Here is an 18,777-nt window from a genome sequence, read left to right on the forward strand (position 1 = left end):
AGGGCCTCTTCTTGAGGCTGCCTGAGTAAAGTACATGGACAGAGAGTCAGATCATCCAGCTCTGTGGGAATATGGGTTAGGGAGTCAAAGTAGAGAGGGCATGTACTTATTTGCCAGGTACCAGGTTAGGCAATTTACAAATATTAACTTAAATAATTTGGTAAATCACTGAACATCTCTGATAATATTTTTCCCAAGGGGAAATAAATGGAGAGGTTAACCTCGCTAATTCATCAAGTCCCCTCCATTTCTGACATTCTGGGATCCTGTGACCCTACATTCAGAGGAACTAGCCCTAATCGAACCTCCACACCTTCATCTGGCACTTGGTTCTCAGTACTGGTGTACATTAGCTACTACTACTTCCTGATCTATTGCAATGTCTCCTGTGGGTTTCGTCTCTCTGCTAGACCATAAGCTCTCCAGGGGCAGAGACTGTCTCATCTGCAGTGGTCCTCCTTCCAGCTCAGTGCCTAGGACCATCAGGCCTTAGAGAGGATTGTAGATTGTCGGCAGAAACCAGGGGTCCTGGATGGCTGCTGGATCACATTCCCTGGGCTCCAGCTTCCATCCCTTCTGCTTCCAACCCCAGATGCTTGTTATCCACAAGACCTCACACCCAGGCCGGCCTTCTGGCCATGAAAGGTTAGCAGCTTACTAGCAGGGACTTCATTGCTCAGCAAGGACAAAAAGCCAGGCAGAGTCCTCTCACTTCAACTCTTGTCCTATGCTCCCCAACTTTCCCACTGCCCGGAGTACCCACCTTCAACCGCAAGCGCAAGCGTTTGCTCTAGGCTCTCGGCTCCTCAAGTAGACACTCGGCTCCTCTCTAGCTGCTGCCACTTCAGAGCAAGAAACTCTGAGCTGCTGCTTCAGTTCCGTATTCAGGTTTTCTGTCATTTCCTGCTACCCTGTCTTCACAGCTACTTCCTGAAGTTTGAGTCAGTTCCTTCTGCTGCGGCATTGAAATAAATAAGGATTAAATGCTCCGTGCTTACTCTTTTGCAAGGCTTTGAGGGTTCCAGAGGTCATAAAAAAGTGCTGCTCTTACACTCAGAGTCTATAATCTGGTCAGGGGAGCAAAACATTCAACTAGAAAACACATAGAAGAATGCTGTACAACAGCATTTGTGTCCTAAATAGGTGGGCAATTGTATCTGTTTATGTTGAAGAAATTTAGAGAATTTGGTATGGGCTGAAGGAATCAAGAAAGGTTTAATGGAAAAAATGATTTTTATGTGATTTTGAAAGATAAGATTTGAAAAGAAGGTCACTTCCACATTACGCACAGTACTAAAAACTGGGGTTTGCATACAGTAGATGTTCAAATAAACATTGATCAATCAAATGATGGAAGGGCATAACTCATAGGGGAAAGGCAAGACATGGAGGGAGGAAAGTTCAGAGATTGTTTAGGGGGCAGTGAGGAGTGTGAGCTAATTCAGAAAGATTTGGTCCCAGGTAGTAGGAAGCAGTCTGAAAACACTAAGTGGCACCAGATGATGGAAGGTCTTTGTGGTATTCTGTATTACTGTTCTGTCAGATTTGCTGCCCCTCCCTTCCCTCTTGAAGTCAGACTTGCTCAGGTGACTTTGACCAGTGAAATGTAAGAAGTGAAACATCAAGTGAGACTTGAAGTGAGACTTCAAGACCAGCTCAAGCTCTGCTATGCTCCTTTGTCCACTGCTTACCAAGTGTGAATGAAAAAAATGTTGCCTATCATTATCAGTAAATAAAGGATGCTGCAGCTATCAAGCCACGGGTGATGCCTGAGGGGATTCAGGATGGGAAAGAACAGGACACTGGCCCTAGATAGCTAAGGTGCATATCAATGAGCCCAGACTGTTACCTCCTCCCATACACAGAAAATTCATTAACTTGAGATACCTGTTTTTCTTTCATTAACAGTAATCTTTTGAAGTTCCGACTATCTGGTCTTTGCAAAAACTCCTGTATATCCTGGCTCCTCCCTTACCTCTTCAGAGCAGTCCCTCAGAGCATGAGAGGCTGCATTCCGGGTTTAAGTCCTCAGTTTTGTCTGCCAAATAAAACATAATTCTCAAATTTAGGTTGTGCATTTTTTTCGCAGTAGACACAAGGCAACCTGCAACTCTCCAGAGTGGCTCCTCTGGCAGCCTAGGCCCCTGAGAGGGTCACCAACTAAGAATGACAATACAAGTAGAGCTCCATCCATTGTGTGAGGGACTTGGAGTCTTTGACTAAAAAATAATCCTAAAAAATAATTGCTGTTTTAGCTACTAAGAATTTGGGGGTGTTTGTTACTGTATCTGACCAAGCCTCTCCTAATCTTGATTGACATGGAGTTCTGACCAGATTTGCTCAGTTGTGCGCTCCCCAATGGATTCAAACAGATAATGGATGAAATTTGTCCAAGATACAGAGGAGGGGATTTCTGCATTAGGAACGTAAGACTTTAGTCACTTCCAAATCTAAGGATTCTACGCCTAGCATGGAGATCAACTGATTATTTCTCCTACTTCATAACCTATTTATTATGGCAGCACCAAAATTATTTTAAGGAAGAGTAAATTTGTAGAAGGAAAAAAAATCTTTTAGAATGTTTTGAGTCCTAATTTTGGGTCAAAAATAGAAATGATCAGACCAGATATTGTGACACACCATCCAGATACAGCTGTTCAGGGAAATCATAGAATTTAATCATAGATGACAAGAAAGCCCATCTTGGATAACAAGACTTGGTACATACATACAATGGAATACTACTCAGCCATAAAAAAGAATGAAGTAATGCCATTTGCAGCAACATGGGTGGACATAGAGATTATCATACTAAGTGAAGTGAGAAAGAGAAAGCCAAATACCATATGATATCACTTATATGTGGAATCTAAAATATGACACAAATGAACTTACCTACGAAACAGAGACAGACTCACAGACATAAAGGACAGACTTGTGGCTGCCAAGGGGGCGGGGGGGGGAGAGGGATGGGAGTTTGGGATTAGAAGATGCAAACTATTATATAAAGAATGGATAAACAAAAAGTTCCTACTGTATAGCAGAGAACTATATTCAATATCCCGTGATAAACCACAATGGAAAAGAATGTGAAAAATATGTGTAACTGAATCACTTAGCTGTACAGAAGAAACTAAAACAACATTGTAAATCAACTACACTTCAATAAAATAAAATGAAAAAAACAATCAAGGGCTTCCCTGGTGGCGCAGTTGTTGTGAGTCCACCTGCTGATGCAGGGGAGAAGGGTTCGTGCCCCGGTCCGGGAAGATCCCACATGCCGCGGAGTGGCTGGGCCCGTGAGCCATGGCCACTGAGCCTGCGCATCCGGAGCCTGTGCTCTGCAATGGGAGAGGCCACAACAGTGAGAGGCCCACGTACCGCAAAAACAAACAAACAATCAAGTCCACCTCTCCTTAGCAAATGTGCCAAGTTCACTCTTTTTTTTTTTTTGGCCGCACTGTGTGGCATGTGGGATCTTAGTTCCCTGACCAGGGATTGAACCCATGCCCCCTGCATTGGGAGCACAAGTCTTAACAGGTGGACTGCCAGGGAAGTCCCCCACGTTCACTCTTGATGAGAGGCAGTGAGACATAGCAAGCATGGGCCTTAAAGCCAGATAGACGTGGTTCAATTTACTTACTGTACCTTGAGAAAGTGAGCTAGCATTTCTCAAGCAGTGACTTGATATAAACACATCATAATGCCCATCTTGCTTTTCCCTTATGAGACTTCCTTTCCCCCACTCCTACCCAGAGGGATCCCTAGGGACAAAATGTTTTCAATATGCACCAGTTCTCCCAGGCCCAGGCAAAAACCTGCATGAATCTCATGCCCTAAGGCCCAGCTTGTTTGGTTCAGTATTAGGATGGAATTTCCTCACTCTGCTTCACCACCCTGGGGTCTAGCAGCTAAGGCTAGAAGGATGCAAGCAGCCAGATGCTGGCCAGTGAGAATGAAGCCTGGATATGCAGAGCTTTCTACTCCTATGGTAATTCCTGGCTACTCCATCCCTACTTCCTCTATGTACCTTCCTCTCCTCAGCATGCACACACATATATGTAAGCACCTGTGTATACATGCATTTACACGCCACCACAGTATTTCATTCTGAAAATAATTTTATTATTTTACAGTTGTTCAGGAAAGTTCCTGGGTTGCTGTGACCCATGATTTGGTCACCACAGAACAAAGGATTAGAGCGGATCAGTCCGTCCACCAGTTTTCTCTCCTCTCTGGGTGGTGAGAGCAGGCAGGGAACATGTGCAAAATGAGAAAATAACCAACAGGTAAGGGTTGGAGAAAGGAGAGGTGGGGAATAGGCACAAATGGAATTCAAACCCGGCTGTCATTCTCAGGCTTGGATTTAAATATTTTGTCTTCTTTATAATCTCCCTCCATTTTCCTCAGCTCTCTGTTACCGCAGAGGGCAGATGACGACGCAATGGGAAACTGGAATAACTGTCACCAACAGCAAAGCAGCTTCGTACTTCAAGCGGCTAGGAGTGGTTGTCACACCAGTCAGACCTCCCTGGCTGGCAGTCAGTGCCTCACCTAGGACTGGTTCCTAGTGTACTGTTTTAGGGCCCACATTCGAGGCTTATTCAGATAACACACAAATGGCAAGAATTGAATCCCACTGTCCATAGCAAGTTCCTCTTGCCTTTCAGTGAAAGGAAAGGCACAGGCCACTTAATACCTTAGTACACATGTGATCAAGGGATAAGCAGTGGGATCCTCACCTTATAGTCCAGGACCATGACTCTCACTCCAATTATGCCTGAACAGCCAGGGAAAGAGACGCCATCCTCCCCTGTGATCCAACAGCTAAAACCCCTGGGGAGTTCTTCTATTCTGGCTCTGTTTTGCCAGAGACCTAATTGGATATCCTATGAGATAATGTTCCCCAGAACATTCCCCCTGCCATTGTTTATGGCAGGTTCACCTTCCCTCTGAAGCAGGAGAAAATATAAGGTACATGAGACAAAGAATGCATCAATCAAAATGATATTGGACTTCTGATTATTAGGTTTATTGGAACCATCCTCCTGGCTGAAAGACATTCCTCAGCATCTTTCATAGGACCATAAAAGATCAGGGCCCTGGGGCTCCCCTGGTGGCGCAGTGGTTGGGAGTCCGCCTGCCGATGCAGGGGAAGCGGGTTTGTGCCCCAGTCCGGGAAGATACCACATGCCACAGAGCGGCTAGGCCTGTGAGCCATGGCCGCTGCGCCTGCGCGTCCGGAGCCTGTGCTCCGCAACGGGAGAGGCCACAACAGTGAGAGGCCTGCGTAACACAAAAAAAAAAAAAAAAAAAAAAAAAAGATCAGGGCCCTGCAAAATCTGAACAAATATTGGGCTCAATAACCAACTGTGGGGCCTCCTCAGATTATGCAGAAGTGTCAGGTCCTGGACAGTAGAAGAAAGCAGACTCACTGGTCCCTGCAGCTCTAACCTGTGCTCATATCCGCCTCTGTTTTTGCAGGCACTGCAGCTCTAACCTGTGCTCATATCCACCTCTGTTTTTGCAGGCACTTTCTGTGGAGAGTTGGAGAGAGGACCTGTAAGTGGGAAGATTGTTCCACTGGAATTGATGGTTTTGTTGCTAGAGGTGAGGGAATTCCAAGTTCTGAGGGGAGTGATCCAAAAGGTGAGAACTAGGTTTATAGATGGCCTGTGAAACATAGAACGAGTAGGACATGAATCATCAGCAAGTAGATGGCTGCCAGCAGTGGCACCCGTGTCCGGGAATGACAGAGCGAACGCAGGACCCGCTTCCATCCAGCACCACTCCGGGTCTGAAAGGAAAATTTGAAAGTCAGAGAGTTTTGCCCTATAGAGATCTGTCCCTTTCCCTTCTCCAACCACTGTAGAAAAGAGGTAACCTGAGAGAAAGCCCCTCCGGGCCAATGACTTGGCAGATTCCACTAGTTTCTTCCAACCTTCCATACCCTTCCAGTCTCAGGCCCACATTCCTTCTCCTTGACCCCTTGCCCTCAACACAGCCAGCCCTGAGAGCACAGTACCCTCTCTTTATCCTTCCCCCTTCTTACCCTTCGACAACTGTTGCTTGTAAGATCTATTAACAGTGCCTGCTCCTGGGAGCCACAGGAGCCAATGATAGGAGACCGGGCAGAGTCCCATTCACCATGCTCCAACCTGTGTTGAGAAAAAAAAAGAGGCATTGGTCCACAGCATGAGGCTGATGGCCTTCTTGTCATGTGATGCAGGGTAAGGGACTTGCAGCAAGGGCTGCTCCCACGGCCCCACCCCCATGCAAGGAGTGTTAAGGGCAGACAGATTTCTTTCAGCAGCAGTAGAGATGGTAATAATTACCAGGAATTGACTACCTACTGTGGATCAGATGCTGGATCACGTGCTTTACATACATCTATCCTCAGGTTTGAGGTTGGTGCTATTATCTTCAAAGTAAGGCTTAAAGAGGTAAAAGTACTTTTCCACGGTGGCACAGCCAGTGAGATGTAGAGCTAGAATTCAAAACCCAGGTGTGTCTCTAAACCTCTGCTATACCACACCTGACTCAGAGAAGCTCATTATTTTTTTTTCCATTTATTAAAAGCTAATAAGCAAAAGCAACCAAGAAAGATTTTTGTGGGGTTCTTACAATTAAACTGAACTGGCAGCCTCTACTGCTTTCTGCTTCATTTTTTGCTGATTTGCTTATTTATTTAATACTGAAACTTCTCCATTTAATGAAGAAGCTGCCTTTATCCACTCAATGGTTTCTCACAAAAATGAGAAATGTATCAAGGGGCTGTGAGTAAACATAGCGCACACTTGATCAAGCATTTGCCTAGAGGGATGCGCTTTTTAATCGTGGTGGGGAGGGTGGAACTCTACTCCTGATGTTTCCTCCACGTGAAGGGATGTCCATTAGCCTAAAACTCCTGGACTCTCCTGGCAGGGCCCATACTTTTCTCCAGGAGAGAAAGAACACTTTAATCTGATTTGTGAGCCTGGAAAGAGAAACTGAACATGCCCAGCCTAGCTCCATCCTGCCTGTTCTCCTCATGAGAGCCAGGCTGGCTGCACAGGACCCCTTCTGTGTCTGTTCCTCCATAAGATAAGCTTTTCAGGGGCAGCCTTGATGCGGACAGAATGGTCTGGTACCATGTAGGTCAGTCTGTCACCTTCTGTAGGCTAAGCTGAGGAAGGAGGAGATGTTTATAAGTATTGGTGAGCTGCTTTTAAATGGCAAGTCCGCTGAGTTGCACAAGCACTGCAGAGTGCGTGTGAGGTGCTAACATGACAACGGTAGCGCCAGGCCTGGGAGGTAGCGCTTGATTAGCTGCCTCAATTTCCATTCTGCATCAGGACCAGAGAGGGAATTGCGGAGGGGCTGAGCTTGGATTAACGTGGCTTGTCTTGATCCTACCTTCACTACAGCACCCATCTCAGGATGAGAACTAGATCCTAATTATTCCCAAGTCTGGCCACTGAAATGCACACGAGTATGATCAGAAAGGGTCAGAAGTGAACAGAGGCTGTGTCCCTCAGCCCTTTACCGCCTGATCTGCTCCTCGGCCATGGAGAGGGCAGCCTCAGCAGCCACTTTTTGGTCCCGCTCTTCTTCTAGCAGCTTCCTCAATTCATTCATCTCCCGTTTAGTGTTGCACAGCTGCTGCTGGGCTTCAGAAAAGCTTCAGGACAAAAGGAGAACAACAGCATCACTAGATGCAGGACATAGTTGCTGATACAAGGGATCCGAAGTCTTCCTAAGGTTATAAAGCATGAAAATTTACAGAAGACTGTACAAACACAAAGAATATTTAATTTAATTAATTTATTTATTTATTTATTTTTTGCGGTACGCAGGCCTCTCACTGTTGTGGCCTCTCCCGTTGAGGAGCACAGGCTCCAGACGCGCAGGCTCAGCGGCCATGGCTCCCGGGCCCAGCCACTCTGCGGCATGTGGGATCTTCCCGGACCGGGGCACGAACCCGTGTCCCCTGCATCCGCAGGCGGACTCAACCACTGCGCCACCAGGGAAGCCTTAGAATTGTCACTTTTTAATCCTCACATTAATTCTGTGAGGCCAGTAAGATAAGAAGGCATAGTAAATCCATACAATGGACTCCTGTTCTAACTCGATGACCACCCAATTTCTGCAAACATAGCACACGCCCCGAGGTTGAGAACTCCTCCCCAACCTTAGCTGTGGCTCCCTCAGTTCTTCAGGATCACCCTTCCTGTGAGCTCCATTCTTTTCCTGGGGAGCTCCTGGAGCAACATCTATATTCAGTGGTCCCTAGAAGAAGAATAAGTTTAGTAATTCAGTGATGAAAGCAGTCAAGAAACTGTGCTTAGGCCAACTGAGAACTCACTTAGGCATTGGAGAGAAAGAGAAATGTGGAGAGGAATACCTCCGTTATCACTCTCTTCAAGTACAGATTTAGAAGTGAGAATCTTTTGTTCTAATACATTAATCTCCTACATAAAACTCTTTATTAGGTTTTCCTTCAGATTCTCATTCTTGAATCTCTCCTCCTAAAAGTTTAAAGGCTTATCACTGAAATCTGCTTGCTTCTAGTGGAGGTTCATGTACATTCCAGAAGCTACTCTGCTCCTTCCCTTATTCAACAACTCCTCCCCAACCCCTCCTCTTCCTTCCATGTCCTCTTCACCTCCACCCTAACTCTCAGTCTCCTCCAACTTCAACAACCTCTCCTCTCCACTGCTGTCAACAGCTCTGCCTATTTTGTTTCTCAGGTCCAAATCTTCCTACAGCTTTCTTATTACTTAAAGCAAAAAGCCTTCCAAAAGCCTCAGTCATCACTGTTTCCCACTTACTTTTTGATTTCTCTCCCACCACCTCTCTCATCTTTTTCCTTCTAATCCATTCACTCTTTTAAAAAAATTAATTAATTAATTAATTAATTAATTTTTGGCTGCATTGGGTCTTCGTTGCTGCGCACGGGCTTTCTCCAGTTGTGGTGAGCAGGAGCTACTCTTCGTTGCAGTGCACGGGCTTCTCATTGTGGTGGCTTCCCTTGTTGCGGAGCATGGGGTCTAGGCGTGCAGGCTTCAGTGGTTGGGGCTCGCGGGCTCCAGAGTGCAGGCTCAGTAGCTGTGGTGCATGGGCTTAGGTGCTCCGAGGTATGTGGGATCTTCCCGGACCAGGGCTCGAACCCGTGTCCTCTGCATTGGCAGGCGCATTCTTAAACACTGCGCCACCAGCGAAGCCCCTACCGTTCACTCTAGTTTTTCCTGGACCTTATTCCTCCTCTCCTCTCCTCTCACTGTCTCCATCACACCTAATGAATCCTCAGCCTGAAGACATCAACCTCTTCGATGCTGCGCTTTACGCTTTATCATCTGCACTCAATTTCCCAACACTTTTCCCGGCCTCTCACCTTCTCACTCACCGCTTGCAGCTCTTGAACCTGCTTCTCCAGAACCGCACAGTGATTAAAAAGGTCGCTGTAGTGCTGCTGGTTCTCACGGAGACTCTGACTGGTGTCACAGAGCTGAATGGAAAGAGTATTTTTCTCTTCCAGCAGCTGAGAGAACTGAAATAGGAGAGAGGATGAGCACCAGCCCATAGGACTGTTTCACTAGTTTCACTACGAGCAGTGTGTAAGCAAACTGTCCTGAGTCTTAAGGATCTAATATTTTTATGCAAGACCTTTCTTTCAATAATACCAAAAATAGCACTGTGTTCCTCCAACGTGAGAAAACTCAGAATTTTTCAACTGAGAAAGGAAAACAATTCTGGAAGAGTGGTAAAAACTTTATTTATGGTGCCTAGTACATTAACTGAAAAACTAGGAGGCAGAAACCCAAGAGCAAGCTAACAGGATAGGCTAACTGAGGTCTGTAAAAGGAGAAAGGCAATAGTTTGGGTCCAAGTTGAGATTACTAATAAATGACTATAATCCTCAGAGCTCAATATGGCTGGAGGCAGAGCTATCATCTAAAAATTCATACAGTAATATTCCTGGGCAGATTCTTCAATGCTGTAGAGAGTTACAAGCTACCGAGAAAGTAAAAATGATAACAGATGGTAAGAGGGAGAAACAGAATAAATCCTACTATGCCTATGTATGTAAGAAACTATATTGGGAGCATCAACTCTCACAGGGGGAAGCATTTCAGTCACTCAAGTCAGGGCTCTCTTCTACTGCATGAGTAACAGGTAGTAATTCAGTCTTCCCTTGAATGTGTCCAGCAGCCCAAGCCATTTTTTACCATGTCAAAAACAGACATTTTTCTTTTTCATATTGAATAAAAAATTTACCCATTGTAGCTTCTACCCAATGACTTGAATTCGGTTCCCCTGGAACTATAATTCTAATTCCTCACTTGCAGGCTGTCAAATTTTAAGTTTTAGTTATGATTAACATCCAGATACATTAACGACCACAAAGATGTCTCTCTGAAGTACCTTTGTTGGATAATGTACATTATGTGAAAGGAAATTGGTGTACCTGGCTGCACATTCAATCTTTTCTCAAGTATTCTTTTTTGTAAGTATTCTGGGTTAGTGTTTGTGTAAAAAAGTTGAATCAACATTTACAGGAGAAAGGATAAATAGTTTTTTAGAGATACTCTGACTGGGAAGGACATTTAATGCATATGGAAAATTAGAACAAGAAATCCATGTGGTATAACAAAAATACTTGCATAGCCAGAATGAAAAACACAACAAATAACCTTACCTCTAAAGAGCAATTTTCAGTTTACAAAGCACTTTCAAAAGTATCATCTTATTTGAGAGAGTTAGAGGAAGAACTACTATCTTCACTTACAAATGACAAAAAAGAGATGAGTGGTGACTTATCCAATGTTATGTGGCTAAAAGATGGCAGGCCAGGACTCAAGTATGGTCCTTGATTCCAAGTCTAGAGCTCTATCTGCTTTTTGATGGCGTCCCATCTGAGAATTCAGCAAGGGAACTTAAGTAGGTTGCAGGTTTTTTTCAGGGGTGGGAACAGTTAGTAAAGGAAAGAATATAAATGTTTAAGAAGCAATACTAATTGGAAAACAAAGGTAGCTGGGTACAATGACAACTACTGGGTTCTGAGACAGGGAGTAATATGGTCCTCTCCTAATATAGAAGAAAGTCAACTTTCCTGGCCACAGTAAGCAGCCCAAACCATACCAAGAAAAACAAAACAAATAAACGAAAAAACCAAACCCCTCTCCAAATCACTCAGTGTTGAAAAAATCCAACACATTTTTCTTGGAAGATCTAGAGGAGAAAGGGTAGACCAGTAAAACTCACTGGAAGCAAAAATTCCCGTAACTTAAGAAGTCTAACTGCTTTTAAGCCACCCTCATACAAACCACCTTTTGTAATGTCTGCACTGTTCCGTCTAGGATAGACATAGATCCCTGTAGTTTAGGGGTTGGCAAACTATGAGCCAGGGCCTACTGCCTTTTTTTTTTTTTTTTTGGCTGTGTTGGGTCTTTGCTGCTGCGCATGGGCTTTCACTAGTTATGGCAAGTAGGAGCTACTCTTTGTTGCACTGCACAGGCTTCTCATTGTGGTGGCTTCTCTTGTTGAGGAGCATGGGCTCTAGGTGCGCGGGCTTCCATAGTTGTGGAGGGTGGGCTTAGTAGTTGCGGTGCGAGGGCTCTAGGGCATGCAGGCTTCAGTAGTCGTGGCATGCGGGCTCAGTAGTTGTGGCTCGCAGGCTCTAGAGCGCAGGCTCAGTAGTTGTGGTGCACAGGCTTAGCTGCACTGCGGCATGTGGGATCTTCCCAGACCAGGGATCGAACCCGTGTCCCCTGCACTGGCAGGCAGATTCTTAACCACTGCACCACCAGGGAAGTCCCTGCCTTTTCTTTGTAAATAAGGTTTTACTGGAACATAGCCATCCCATTTGTTTACGTGTCATCTGTGGTTGCTTCTGTGCTACAACTGCTACAACTGCAGAGCTGAGTAGTAACAGAAATGGTATGGCCTACAAACCCAAAATATTTACTGAGTCTTTAAGAAAAAGTTTGCTGACCTCTGCTCTAACTCATAAGCTACTGTATTTCATCATATCTATACTTGTAAAAACAGAATAGGAGGGAATAATAGAGACTACATGATACCAATAATCATTCCCCTCATGTTTTTAAGTTTTAAGTTTCTTGTTTTAAGTTTGCATTACATACAAATATCCAACCATGCTGGCAGAGATACATATAAGATCTGAGCATCCATGGAAAGAATTAGGGCAGTGGCTTGGAGAGGAGACATTCTATGCTGACAGCCCATTACTACCATCCCATGCTAGGACCTAAGAAGCAGTCCTCCTAGCTAGCTGGGACCCATTTAGAGTGAGGCTTTAATATCACCAAACAATTAGCTCCATGAGGGGTCACTGTGTATCCTCAATACCTAATGTATGGCCAGGCTCATAGAAGGCAGATAATAGTTATTTGTTTTTGATGAATGACGAATAAGTGAACGACCAACCCTAGGGATGGAGATGCCTCCTTACAGCTGATTTCTAAAGGAAGAACTCTTTCTCACCCAGAATGACAGTGATCTAAAGCAGGGTTTCTCATACTTTAAGTGGTATGTGAAGCATATCTCAATAAAGCTGTTAAAGGAAACATAACTTTGATAATGACTCAGAATGCAGTATATAAATATAAGTAACTAAAACTAAAGTTTCTCAAAACAAATTATATTCTTTATTATATATTACATAATACATATTTTCCATCTCTTTTACTTGTTTTATAAAAAAAAAACTATATGCACTATTTGTAATAGCTCAAAACTGAAAACCCCAAAAGTTCTTTAACAGCAGAATAGAGAAATTGTTATATGCCTACAATGTAATAAATACTACACAGCATGAGAACAGAAAAATCACAGTATACATAACAACATGGATGAATCTCACAAAATAAATGAAGCAAACAAAAGAGAAGACATGATCCATTTATACATAGTTCTAAGGTGGTGGTAGTGAATAGAAGACACAAGGGACTCCTGGGGTTCTGGTATGTTCTGATTTTTGATCTGGGTGCTGCTTATACAGGTGTCTTCACTTTCTGAAAATATACCATAATGTACTTGTGATTTGCGTGCTTTTCGGTTACTTCAGTAAAACATTTACGTGAAAAATGTTTCAGTTGCTGTCCACTAAAATGACCTCATCATCTACTAATAGCCCTGAATTGCAGTTTAAAGTACTGTCCGGAAAAGACAAATGCCCAGAGTGATTCACAGTCTAATGTTCAGGAGGGCAAATATAACAAAGGTTGAGATGGGGTCTAATGAATAGTTTCCAGAAAGAGGAGGTGTTACAGAGCTATGAAGGGCAGAAGTTTCTGGAAACAACTGACTAGGCTCGAAGAGGAACTGGGTAGGATCTGCTCTGGAGTCTCCCCACTGCCCCCCTAAAAACTCCCAGACAACCTCCCCAAAAAGGGTCTGCAATTTTACCAATTCATTTTGATCAACAAACCTACTTAAAAAATGCAAATTTCTCTGCCAAAATTAATAGTGTTATCTGTCTCTGATACTTCAGTGTCAATTAGTTGAATTTAACAACATTTAGTAAGTACCTTCTACATAAACCAGGCACTGTGCTTTTCCATGTACATTATCATATTTACCTCAGACTGACCTCCTCCTAACACCTCAGGCAAATTACTTAATACCTCTGGGCCTTAGTTTCCTCATCTGTGACACAGCCTACTGATCTTTACCATTTTTGGATCACAGGTCCCTTGGTGAATGCCTGAGTTCTTGTGATGAGAAATTTAAAAAAACACACACACACCATTTTGCATATATTTTTTAGACATTTATAGTCTTCCTCAAAGCTAATTTTTGGATTTCAGAGTCTCAATGATTACTTAAATCCCTTCCAGTGCTAACATACACTACCTAGCTGGCTTCCTCTGAAGAAGGCAGAACTAGAGGAGGTGCCACTAGAGAATACTCTGACTAGTCAGAGAGCAACAGGAATATAATAATTCATAAGAGGGTGGTGGAGGGGAAGCAGATGAAGGAAGAAGAGAAGCCAGAGAACAGATGAGGGGAGAAGACAGAGATGTGAAGGCACCAAGAATAATTTTTTTATCTTGCCTTGGCTTTTGCTCTAGGAACCATATGGCAAAGCAGCTCTTCCCTTTAGAAAGAGGTCCTCTACTTCAGCATGCTTCCCTAGAGTGTCTAGAGTGGCAAGGCTGAGGTTTGGGAAAAAGCAAGCTGGCTTCTTTCCAGAACATTAAATACACAATGAGGAAGCTTACAAATGGAGTGAAATGAAGAGCAGATCTCTCATCTCTGCCCCATTATCTAATCATACATGAAAATCCTCTTTCCTGAGACTCTTCCCTGTTACACACTATTGGGAAATACAGAGAAACTTGCTGGAGGATTTGTGGGGAGTTAACTCAATATTACTAACAAGTGATACAGATGGGGAGATGATGTTGGGGAGGAAGGCTCCCTAAAGGAGTTGCCTTTTTTATTCTTACTGAATGGGTTTCTCCAAATCACTCCCCCAAGGACTCTCCAAGGGTGAGGAAAAGGAAATGGCCCTGTATGCAGTGCTTTGGGGTAAGCAGCCCAGGCTCTGAGAAAGGTAAAACTTCTGTCTCCTAATATAGCTAGAGCCAGGCTTAACCAGATTCTACTTACCTTCTTGATTCTAGTCATGGAAGCAAGAAATTGAACTCCAGCCTAGCAGGAAACACCTACCTTGCTGTTCAGTTGCTGAATTCTTAACTCCTTTTGGTGAATTTCCTTTAAGCTGTCACTGAGCTGAGTCCTAAGACGTTCTGTCTCATAAACTAGGTTTTGTGATCCATCTAGGGAAGCTGGTGTCTCTGGGGATGCCTGCCAGGATACAAACACTGATGAAATTCTCTCTTAACACTGTTCATGCTTAAATCCTTCCTTTCAGAAACCCTGCCCACCTCCTAGGAAGTCATCAGATGGTTTGCCTAATAGTGGCAGATGGGCACTTAGCTTGAAGGAAGCTGATGTTTCCTGGGTAGTGGTTACCTCTGAGTAGCAATCAGCGCTGAAATCACTCACCTGTCTTTGATACTGCATTTTGTGGGTCTCAGTTGGGGAGGAAGATCTCAATTCCCTCATAAGATTCTGCAGATGGCTGAGCTGCTGATCTTTATCTGCAATAGCCATAAGGTACTGCTCCTTCATCCTCCTCTCATGAATTTCCCAGGAACTCTTCTCCATCCTAGAAAAAACATGAAATAGTCACAGGCAAAATATACTTGTGAGACAAAGATGAATAATTGCATATTTAAAACAGTATTATGGGCTGTAGAGATGTAGTAAAGAAAATACATAACCAGAGAGAAATTTGTTATAAACAGGACTGTGCAGCAAGATGATGGAGCAGAACTTAAAAAAGAATTGCAGCTGGCAGGATTGGGGAAGAAAAACAGGCATTTGGTCTGAATCCTGAACAATGAGTCAGGCAGGTTTCCATCATGGGAAAAGCATTCCAGGTTCAGGGAGCAAACAGAACAAAAGGCACAAGAATGAATATATATAGTGAGTTTTGGAATTGTTGTAGTAGTGTGTAGAGTGGATAAGGCAGGAAATGAGGGTGGAGAGGAAAGAAGTCAGACCCTGTGGGGCATTGAACACCATGCTAAATAACACTTACTCTAAGCGATGGGAAACCACTGTAATTCTTCAGAAAGGCGATGCCATGATGCAGTATACTATCAGGGTTATGAGAATGCAACTGTAGAGTCTGAAGGATCTGGGTTCAAATGCTGGCTCTGTCATACACTAGGCATGAGACTGAGTAAAAGTAACTTAATCTCTCTGAGCCTCATTGGTAAAATGGAAATAAATGATGTATTCCTTAGGATTACTGGGAGGATTAAATGAGATACTTTATGTCATACACCAAACACAGAGCCTGGCATATCACAATCACTCAACAAATATAAATGGCTGATATTTATTTATCCCCTGAATTTGACCAAGAGGGAAGCTTCTATTTGACCCCAGCTAATTTTCCATAGTTCTATCAAAAACTGCCTCTCTGCCATATTCTTTAGTTCTACTTCTTTCTACACTATGATTGAAAAAAAACCATTAGGATTGTAGTCAAATTTCTGCAGCATCTGTTTACTTTGAATAGTACCCATGTCTCTAATTTTTCCTAATAATGTAAGGTTTTATTTGGTAAGGTAAAATGGTCCTTTCTTTTCTAAAGGACATACACCAATTATGAAATAATCCTGCTATGTCAAGAGGTCACTTGGATTACAGTCAGATTTTTTTTAAAAGGCAGAGCTAAAACTTAGAAACTAAAATAAATTTTTATTACAAGGCCACTATATGGAAAAGGCACAGAAATTTTCTAAAACACTTTCTCCGAAACTTGTCTGTGAAAAATGAGAGCGAATAAGAAAGAAGGAGTGTAAGACTGAGAATGCACAAGAAAGATCACAATTCTTCCATAAAGCTTTAAGCCACCATTTTGTTTAGAAAGGTGGACAAGTAGTTATGGTGTGGAGAGACCCTCAATGGAGAAGAGGCACTAAGGAACAAACCTGATTACTTAAGAGAACACAGCCATAAATGGGCTATACCTCACTTACCCCTTAAGTAAGAGAGCACAGGAACCAGAGCAGAATAAGCAAATCAGCAGCTACAAGTGGAAGAGAAATGTTACTGTATAAATCCAGGCTCTTCTCATAAGCCAAACCCAGTGTCATAGAAGCCTGAATGAGATGTTCCAGCTTTTTCATGTTTGAAAACCTCATTTCTCCCAAGTATTGCAAGAGCAAAAAACAGGGAGTCTTAAAGATATTCGGCTAAAGAAACTGGTCCTAGAGTCAGTGAATCAAATCTGTGTCCTCATTTTCTTCTTCTAAAAGTGAAGTAAAACGTCTTCCTTTCTTTCTCATAATTTACTCACATCCACTTGATATACAATTTTTCTTTTCTTCAAAACTGCTCAAATGTGGAAGGTAAAGAGAGAAAGGCTAAGAGAAAGGTGGAAAGGGAGAAAATGAGGGAAGAAAAAAATCAATAGACCAGAAATCATTTTCTTTCTCCCTCTTTTTCTCTTCCCTTAAGGGTCAACTTTATAAGGAAAGTATCTTTTCATAATGCCCTGTGAGGAAGTTTAAAGAGGAACAAGTGGCCGCAGAAAATAACCCTTTAGAGCCTCGCAGCCCTTCTTCCGTTTACACTAGCAACTGGACACAATATTTTTTTTAGTTCCAGGTGATCTGGAGATAATATGGGAGAGGTTAAGGTGATGTTCCCATGTGCTCCCAATCATCTTTGGGGGGCCCTAAATTCAGTGGTCAACATTAATGTTCATCTGAGGTAAGATGATCTCTTGATGGTGAATTGAGATTCTAACAGAATAAGCTAGGGCAGCTATTCCCTGGTAGAAAAAAGGATGAGGTTGAAATGGAGCATCTTTCTTCTAGGGTTCAATTCCAGAAAGAAGAAACAGAAGCAATTTGTATTCCCAGAGAGCAAAAATTCAGTTTTTTTACCTTCTCTGCAATCATCCTTTGATTAAAAAAATGTGTTCTTGTATTATCTGGGGAAGTTGCCAACTCCATGGAATAAGTTTAATATATTTTCACTTATAAGAAAGTCTGTAAAGATGTTGAATATGAAAATCTTTTGGATGTAATTTCACTCCATAAAATTTAAATGACCAAATTCTACAAAGCATTTTGCTCTATAAACCTTGCTTAAGGTTTATTTTGAAATATCACGTTACTAAAGTGCATGGCATCTAGGATCTGTGAAGGAACAAATCTCTTCTGTCTACACATTAAGAGCTCTCTTAGGGATGTTACAATAATTATTTTACTATATTGATATCTGTCATCATTGTAGATAATGTAACCTGGATGGGAGTCTAGATTCCACCTCATATTCTTTGTATTCACTTGCCTATGTTTGTCCTGTAGCAGCAGGTGAGACAAAGCAGGTGCTGCTTGATCAGCAGCACTTTCCAACATGGAGATTCCCCTTTTAGTATCAAACTCTGAAGGCTTTGGGTTTGATTTTACTAATGTGGCATGTACCACCATCTTACACTAAACAGTAATAAAGTCCCAACAATGAGGCTGCAACAACAGGACCTGTTTTTTATATACTGTTAAGCACTTATTCTTTACCTTTACTTTTCAGATCAAATCTGAAACAATGAATTAAAAAAACATCCAAAATTTGAGTTGCTATCATAATTTTTTTCCCTCTAATAGAACATACAGCACTGTTAGTCATCTTTAAAGGAAAAGGGCTTGGATTTCTAGATCCAGACAAGATGGAGTAGATGCGTTTTTCCTTATTCCGCCCACTAAGTATAGATAAAAAACCTTGGAAATTATATATAAAACCAAACATAAGACGACTGGAAAAGATGGAGAAGAAGGTAGAGAAGCTCAGGACTCTAGGACTTAAGGAATGACATGGTGGTGACTTTACTGGTTTTCCTTCTTGAATTCTACATATCCCAAACTGGGTGAGGGAGGATGCAACAACTTAGAACACGAATGAGTGCCAAGAAAAGTTTGCTGTCTTTTGCCAAAGGCCCAGGAAGGGGAGGACTAGCAAGACAGAAACATTAATGACAATAACCACCCAACTGCAGCAGAACACCATGGAAAGACTACAGTATCTCCCTACCACCATTAACAAACTCCTAGTGAACAGATTAGTGTCATTCTTGCCTGGAGGTAACTAGGTGCACCTCACCCTCCCTGCTAGGTGGTGTCAGAAGAGGCCAAGTGGGGACTTCCCTGGTGGGCCAGTGGTTAAGAGTGCACTCCCAATGCAGGGGCC

The 18,777-nt window shown here is 42.9% G+C and overlaps 1 protein-coding gene across 11 annotated transcripts in view; it reads right to left on the reverse strand.

Annotated features, from left to right (window-relative positions):
* Window positions 1-4,103: 4,103 nt before the first annotated feature.
* GOLGB1 (golgin B1) overlaps window positions 4,104-18,777 on the reverse strand; it is a 95,329-nt gene continuing 80,655 nt past the window's right edge. For 7 of the 11 annotated variants that reach the window (XM_060098990.1, XM_060098996.1, XM_060098994.1 and 4 more), the window contains 7 exons: window positions 15,016-15,178; window positions 14,677-14,814; window positions 9,374-9,529; window positions 8,171-8,268; window positions 7,526-7,660; window positions 6,053-6,158; window positions 4,104-5,797 (listed from right to left, as the gene is read on the reverse strand). In XM_060098990.1, the coding sequence (XP_059954973.1) occupies window positions 5,663-5,797; window positions 6,053-6,158; window positions 7,526-7,660; window positions 8,171-8,268; window positions 9,374-9,529; window positions 14,677-14,814; window positions 15,016-15,178 (931 nt within the window). In that variant the 3' untranslated portion in view covers window positions 4,104-5,662. Of the gene's footprint in view, window positions 5,798-6,052; window positions 6,159-7,525; window positions 7,661-8,170; window positions 8,269-9,373; window positions 9,530-12,912; window positions 13,017-14,676; window positions 14,815-15,015; window positions 15,179-18,777 lie in introns of those variants that run through there. The other 4 variants (XM_060098997.1, XM_060098993.1, XM_060098991.1 and 1 more) reach the window with 2 other exon arrangements.

Source organism: Mesoplodon densirostris, chromosome 5 (genome assembly GCF_025265405.1).
Source record: "Mesoplodon densirostris isolate mMesDen1 chromosome 5, mMesDen1 primary haplotype, whole genome shotgun sequence".
Taxonomy (NCBI): domain Eukaryota; kingdom Metazoa; phylum Chordata; class Mammalia; order Artiodactyla; family Ziphiidae; genus Mesoplodon; species Mesoplodon densirostris.